General features: G+C 50.9%; 1 protein-coding gene across 1 annotated transcript; it reads right to left on the bottom strand.

The window, feature by feature from the left end:
• Positions 1-269: 269 nt before the first annotated feature.
• On the bottom strand, positions 270-6,756 carry LOC119100496 (innexin inx2; the record flags this gene model as incomplete). The annotated part of the gene is made up of 3 exons (XM_037223585.1): positions 6,473-6,756; positions 1,778-1,957; positions 270-1,165 (listed from the first exon to the last, which is right to left on the bottom strand). Coding segments are annotated over exons 1-3 (1,200 nt in total), but the record flags the coding sequence as incomplete, so codon positions are not given.
• Positions 6,757-7,800: the final 1,044 nt, after the last annotated feature.

Below are 7,800 nucleotides of genomic sequence, written 5' to 3'. Positions count from 1 at the left end.
CCTCAGCGGAGCGCGGAGATTCAGCGGCCTCCCTCAGCGGAGCGCGGAGATTCAGCAGTCTCCCTAGGCGGACCTCCAAGATTCAGCGGCCTCCCTCGGCGGAGGCCGGGGATTCAGCGATCTTCCTCGGCGGAGCGCGGACATTCAGCGGTCTCCTTCGGCAGAGCGTGGAGATCCAGCGGCCTGCTTCGGTGGCGCGCAGTTTACACCCGCAGGCGCGCCGGTGAGGCCGGCCGAGAGCTGGGACGCGCGGGGTGGGCGGCGGGCGCGGGCGGCGCCGCCACCGGACCGCGTGGCGCCAGCATGGCCACCGCCTCCTCGGCACGCGAGGCGCGCCTACTGCGACCCTTCTGGCGCGCCTGCCGTCGGCGGCGCGTCACCTTGGCCAGCTGCGCCAGAAACAGGCGGAAGGCCGTGATGTCCAGGTTCTTGGCCAGCAGGCTGAGAAAGAAGTAGTCGCCGACGCTAATGTTATGCACCACGTCATCAATGTCGGCCGTGCGGGTGGTGAGCGCCCTGCGCTGGAACATCTGTGGTCGGAAGCGTTTCATCAGCATAAAGAACGAGCGGCCAACAAACACGGCCGACGTGATGACAGCCACCGCCCACAGCCAGAACCAAAGCAGCAGGTAGATCTTCTCGTTGAAGATATTGAGCGCCAAGACGCAGAGAGCGTCCAACTCCTGCACAGTGCCGGACACACCAAATGTCTGGAAGGCGCACTTCGTCAGCTTCGGGAAGGTCTCCGTCATCGGACTGACCAGCGCACTGCTGGTGTTGGAGAAGTAGTGGATGCAGCGGGGCCCGTAGGACAGAAACTCGCCGTTCAGGAAGCGGTCGGTGAAAATCAGGTTCAGAATAACATTGATGATGTTCAATGCATCGCAAAGAACGAAGCGCAGGTAGTAGCCGTCGTGCGATCCCAAAGTTTCCGTTACGTACATCGTGAGATTGCCGACGTTCTTTTTGAGTGTCTCTTTGTCCATGGTCGGGAGTCGCAGGTGGTGGACGAGAGAGAAGACGCGGCCATCCTCGTTGATTTCCCACAGCCAGTGCGGCACGTAGAAGAGAACGCCCTGTAGGAAGAGCACGAACGGCACCCACTGGTAGTACAGGTGGTACTTGCGCTCCTCTCCTCGTATCGGCGTCCCCAGACCATGAAAAGCTGCAACGAAAAGGCATCCATGAGAGGAGAAACCGAGTTGACGCCATGACACGCGGGACACCCGTGAATCGATTTCACCAGTCCGTGAAACGTCGTTTAGTATACGGCATTTCACGGACCGGGAAAGACAGCAGTAATTGACGCATGTAAAATACCCTTGAACTCATTGTTCACCAGGTACTTCGAACAGCTTTTACATCGTACATATGGCCATAACCTACTTCCTCTGCTTCATGACCTATGTCCATATAACACCAGTCATTCCCAGCATTGCGTCGTGCCATACAGCTTTACATAGATTAACTACTCTAGTTAGTCAGAGATGATCAGTAACAAAGCATGCGATAATCCACACAATCCACACTTCCCATACAATGATCAGTAGCTCGCCAAGACTCGCACGTTTACACAAGTAAGTTGCATGGAGAATACATGTGTTTAATAACGAAATATGTGCACGAAGCCGTCGCGACTTCTTCTCCGATCTTGACGGACTAACTATGGGTGACGTACCCTTACACCTCGTCCAGGTGTTTTAAATCGTGAATAAAGGGCTCTGTTCTGGCCCAACACCTGGCCGCATCCCCCAACCCACCTGCAGCCACCACGTACCGTTATCGAGACCGAGGTTGTTGGTGGGCAAGGACCCCTTCTGGGGAAGTGTGTAGGTTCCGGATATCCAGCAGTGTGTGTCGATGATGTTCTTTGAGATGCCGGCCTTGGCGCAAGCGCCGCATACGCAGTTGATTGGATTGCCGATCAAGCTGTTGGCTGTCGACAGGATGGAGAATGCTGCGGAGAGCGCCAGCGGGTCAGTTGCCGAACGTCACGTGGCGACAACCAGGGTAGCGCCTCTGTGATCTCCACCGGTCTCGCATATATAACATGGCTTAGGCCAGTATGAGTAATACATGTATATAATAAATGTATAAGTAATTTAGAAAAGGAATACAAAGGTATAAGCAATAAAAAAGTATAAGTAATAAATAGTATAAGCAATAAAAAGTGTAAGTGATAAAAAGTATAGGTACTAAATATATAAGTAAGGGCCTAGTTATAGGACGAGAGCACTTCACTGCACCCGACTCGGTTTAGAATGCTCAGAACAAAGACAAAATGATGCGTAGGCTTATAACTTCAACACAAACATAGTAAGTTAGGCAAGCCAGCACTTCATTATATTTCTTTGCAATTCAAACCATTTCAATGCGTCATATTTCCTTCAAAACAATATCCCGTAGCTTTTGCCATCTGGTGCACTGCACAGGTTTGGGGTATGGTGTGATTTGCAAGCGCTCAAGCAGTTCACATCAAAACAAATTTTTGGAAGATCACAATTCGCACAAAGTTCCGCCCATTTTTGTAACGCGGACCCAGACAGTCTGCACCCCGGTGGCCAGGCGTGCGGCGCTCCACCGGTCGAGCCAGGCGTGCGGCGCTCCACCAGTCCAGCCAGGCATGCGGCGCTCCACCGGTCGAGCCAGGCGTGCGGCGCTCCACCGGTCAAGCCAGGCGTGCGGCGCTCCACCGGTCGAGCCAGGCGTGCGGCGTTCCACCGGTCGAGCCAGGCGTGCGGCGCTCCACCGGTCGAGCCGGGCGTGCGGCGCTCCACCGGTCGAGCCGGGCGTGCGGCGCTCCACCGGTCGAGCCGGGCGGGGGCGTCAACGAACAAGTACGGGAATGCTAATGATACGTTTCGATTCTGCATGTTCTTCTTTGTGATTTTTATGCAGACAGCGGAAAGCGCTGAGAGAAAATGTCTGACAGCCAGGAGGTACCGCAACTTTACATTTTGTGTCTGCGTAGCTTATAGATGTTTGAGAATCGCTGTTCCCTTAAAGGTTTGCACCCAACGCAGAGCGGTGTCGTTTTTCAAAAACAAAAGACCATTCTTACAAGAAATTTGCTAAGAACTTGGACCTTCGAACTCATCATACTGAGCGTTTGGCCGAACTTTTCACAAGGTTTTGCGAGTAGGTTATCGCCTTCTACACGGGAGCTCTGAGTACTTCAAATGCATGGATGTCCACTGTGTGGAATGGGCTCTGAAGTTCAAGAAACCTTGCAGAGATTGAAGTCCAATAGCGTAAAAAGGAAATTCCCGTGGCTAGCCGTTGGTTTAAAACCTTCCTCATTGGCCCTAAGAAAAGGTGTAGTAAAGTTTGTGTTGTGTTGTTTGTTATCAAAGCGCACTGGTCGCAGGCGGAACGCACCACCTCTACCGGTGCCAAAGACTGGCGCCAAAGATGAAACCTTAGACCACGAGGATTTGGCACGCTGCGAAAATTGCACTGTTGGTTGGCTGTTTTTCGTCGCGCACTTTCTATGGCTGTTGGGCGTGGGATAAGCTGCGTATTTCTGAAAAAAACAATAGTGCGACTTAAAGGAGCTTTTCTGCTTCTCACAAAAGGTGAAAGTTGGCTGGAAACAGTGAAATTGAGATAAAAATGTCAGACAGCATCGTTCAAAACTCATAATCATCAGAACAAGCCAGCATCGGTTTATTCAGCCGTCCGACCCCATTCGCTTGTCGTCAGAACATCTTATGGATTTGCGTCACGTGAGAGACAGAGATAAGAAAGGATGATGGTAAGAAATACCCGTGACAAAACAGCCTCTTCCTCCGGACATTAGTGAATACGCAAGAAGTCCATATGCTAATATCTCAAATCGTTTCTGACAAAAGGAAGACTGAAGCATGCCTGATACCGCTGTTGACTACGCTCTGCTCGTTTTATTGCATAAACCACATTACTGCCGGGGCTGGAAGCCCGTGTACTTCCTACTTTGGCTGCTTCTTGTGGTCCCAGACACAAACTTTCACTTGTCCCTCATTGGCGTGAGCTTCTTCGTCTCGCAACGTTGGCGAGGGCGTGGTGGATACTCTTGCTGGTACGCGACACCAAATTGTGCTCATGTCACAAAACAAAATAAGTAGATAACATGTTGGTGAACATCGCACGCATTGTCCGCCTTCATTTTTCTTGGCTCTCAGTCATCGTATATTTTCTGAGTTGTACCCGTACAAACGCCAGAAGTTATATCATTCTCCAGAAACCGCTAAAACTGATCTACGAGGTCACCGCCGGTTGGAAACTATAGGTGAGTTGGAAACTCCTTTGGTACATTCTGGCTGGAAGGGCTCCCATGCCGCGATTTGGCCAACTTCTGCACGAAATCCTGGATACGCAACTGCTACCAAATCAGGTCCCTGGCTTACAATGCTAGCATGAAAAGGGCTGATACGTCCACCGAAGCCAAAGTACCGATGTACCTTTGATGTCCTAAGGACAGCAAAGATACACGGTGCATATACGTACGTGTATAACTCCACTGCGGTAAATCCTAGGAACTTCCACCTCATTCAAACCGCAATTTTCTGAGCTTCAGAAAATTGTCTTAAGTTAGAAAATGACATGACTTAGCCACACCTATTGAATCTCCCCACCTCACCGAGCATTAAGATATTGAGTTATACATTATGTTGGCGAGGGAATTTGGGAAATTATGGGCCGGACTGGGGTCCACAGGCTTATTTGCATTTGTTTTACAAAAAAGTGGGCCCAATTTCTACCCGATGCCTCTGATAACTCCGATGATGATGATAATGAGCTCCGGTACCTCCGATACCGTTAATCAAGTCAGTCTGATATGAACCGGTTTAAATTGCTAGGCCAATCCCCTGCCACAAGCTGACTCTGTTTCTCCTTTGGCGCTACTGAAAGTTGCGTGTTACTGGACCAATGTTATTGGATGATACATGAGACAAACTCAAGGAAAAAGGTGCGAATAAATATACCTAGCAACGTATGGATCAATATCAGGGTTACGTCCAGAGCATATCCCTTAATTGATATCGTGATCTTGTTCTTTGAAATGAATTAGACTTTCAGTCCAAGTTACCTGCACACCAGTGCCGTTGTTAGTGGCGACCAGGAGCAGCATGCTGTCTCATTTCCCTAAGGCGCAGCCAAAGGCTGACAGGGGGTGCTTTTGGTATTGGGCGCCATTCATGTACAGCGGGCTGGAAGGCGAAGTCGAGCCGCTATCCAGCAATGTTCCGTTCGGGCTGTGAGGCAGCAGGTGCTGGCTGCCGGTCGGGTGTGATTGCATGCCCGAGCATTACCCTACTTTGGTGTTATGCTTTTTCCGAAAATTCGCATTTGCACGCGTAGTCGAGTGTGCGTTTTGACATAATAGCATGACTCCGGGCAGACATTCCCACACGCCCGTGAGATTACCCTACACCAGCACAAATATAATGCAAATGCAACTTGGGATCCAAGAACAACTCCCGGGAACTTAATTAGTTCCGAGAACCATCCCAATGGCGGTCAAAGATTAATCGGTGACCGCAGAGGGCGCTCAGTAGGAGTCTGTGAGGCATGTGGTGGGCAAATATCGCATCGGAATGGAGACCGCGCCAACCCAATACGGAAGTTGGCCGAGAAAAGGAAGGATGTTCAACCTACGTTACATAGAAATAGATAAAGTTGACATTTTCATTCACTTTATCAAGTTATACGGGATTTACGGCGCCATATGTTACCTAATGTTTTACAATTTTAACATGAAAAATTAAGAAGTATGCATGACCACACGGGGCCAATTAAGTCTCAACAAAACGGGGGCGATTTCGGCACCCACGCACTTCCATGACATCATTTTCTTTTTGTGCTCCTTGCAGACATGGATCTGAACTTGTCTGAACTGCGGATCCATTTTCGAATAATTACTTCTTAAAGCCATGATTCAAGTGATTGACTTTTTCAGATAATTTTTTTTTTCGCAGATGATTGACATGCTTGTCGAATCTGACAATACATTCGGATCCATATTTCAGGTCTGGGAGGCCATCTGGACATTTTTTGAGGCCAACGAGTGTCACAAAGTGGGGTGGGAAGGGGGCTGGTGATTTGATGTAATCAAATAGACAAAACAATAAGTTGTTCGCCGCTGCCAGGGCCGGTGTCCCTGGATGGGATAGTAGTCTTCTTCGCTTTTTAGCGGCACAGTAAGGTGGGGTCTGCTAACTATTCAGAGACTGAGAAATCGCTTTTCGTTTTAACCAGGCGCCACCTGATGAGCTAATCTCAGCACCTTGCGTCGTGATTGTCACAACCCTGAAAGCAGACCAGTCTTCGAAATCAGACCTCTCAGTTTCAAGTCAGACAACTAGCAAACTTTCTAATGCGGGAACATGAGTTGGAAGGTTTCACGGAAGGAGTCACCTTACGTTTCGGCCTGTTTTTAGTCTTCAATGACTGGAGTCAATTGCAATCAAACAGCCAGAGGCAGTTTACTCACAGAGAAACAGGAACGTGGTGCAGCGGTAGTGCAGCTGGAAGGCCTTGCTGTCGATGTTGACCTGACCGGGCCGCTTGCCCTTCACCATCATGGCCACGTCTCCCAGCAGCGCGGTGATGGCCATGGTGGCTTCCTGGCTCCGGTGTCGGACGCTGCCGTCTCCCCCAGCACGTCTTCCGCTGACGACGAGCGCTCTGGCGGCCGCGTCGCCGCTCTCCGGCCGCCGGCGGTGTTCGTGGTGAAAAGAGCTCACGAGGACACAGGTGTGCGGCCACGCACCAGCCGCCAGCCGCCCCCGCCCGGCCCGGCCCCTGGCGTCGGTCGGCCCGTGATCGATACGCCGCCGCGCGCCGCCGGAGCGCTTTACAGCCGCGCCGCCGACCCCAGCGGCCCCACGTCCTGAGAAGGGGGGGGGGGGGGGGCGACGGCCTTTCAGTCGGCACATCGTGCGTGCATGCCTGGTTTGATAGCAAAACTGTGGATATATGTTAACGCGCGTTATGTTTGTGAAAGTGAGCATGGTAAGATCTGTACTTTGCCGGGCGGGCGTGATTGAAGCCTGGCCGGCGAACGGGGAGGGGTGCATGGTGTGTACCCGTTTGGTGCATTGTATCCCAAAGTCAACAGGAGAAGCCGGAAACGACATTGGTCACCTGAGTATCACCACAATTCAAAACGTTTCATCGCTTACAACTACAGTATACCATTGGGTAACCTGAAAACACAAAACCTTCCGCGAAAGCGATGATTACAAGGTATGGCCAATCGCCGAACTATTATATACGAACTACGCGCCTGCTCAGTTCATTTAGCCTTCGAGGTGCTACAGCGCTCGTTGATGGCTAATCAAACATGATCATTGGTAGATATCAGTCAAGTTAGTTTCACTACAAGCGATTGTACGCTTGCGTCGCTGCGTTAAGTTGATAACACGAATAACTTGGAACTGTCTATGTTTTGCAGTTGGATCCACGCTTTAACCGCTCTGGGTGCCGATATATGGTGCAAAATATGAAAGCAGTCGGAAATGGCCAAATTAATCTTGTTGGCTCATGCGCGCGTGACACAAGCTCCCGTGACATGGGAATTCATGCCACGTGATTGTCCGTCCTACTCCCTATCAAGGCATACCGCTCCCCAATGGCTTCGTTCCCCTGGTACTGAGATGTGGCACAACACTTCTAAAGCTGTCGAAAAATGCGGAATTCATCCTTTCTGTAGCGTGTGGGCGTGACACCTAGACCATGCGTAGGCAAACGTGAAAAAATACGACTGGCCGTTTAAATCCTTATCACGGCAATGCCAGTTACGTGTGGTTACGTGCTCTG

This window comes from Pollicipes pollicipes, unplaced genomic scaffold (assembly GCF_011947565.3).
Source record: "Pollicipes pollicipes isolate AB1234 unplaced genomic scaffold, Ppol_2.1 Scaffold_4881;HRSCAF=5763_pilon_pilon_pilon, whole genome shotgun sequence".
In the NCBI taxonomy this organism is placed as follows: Eukaryota; Metazoa; Arthropoda; class Thecostraca; order Pollicipedomorpha; family Pollicipedidae; genus Pollicipes; species Pollicipes pollicipes.
The sequence above is the reverse complement of the archived record's forward strand: the minus strand, read 5'-3'. Positions and strand labels throughout refer to the sequence as shown.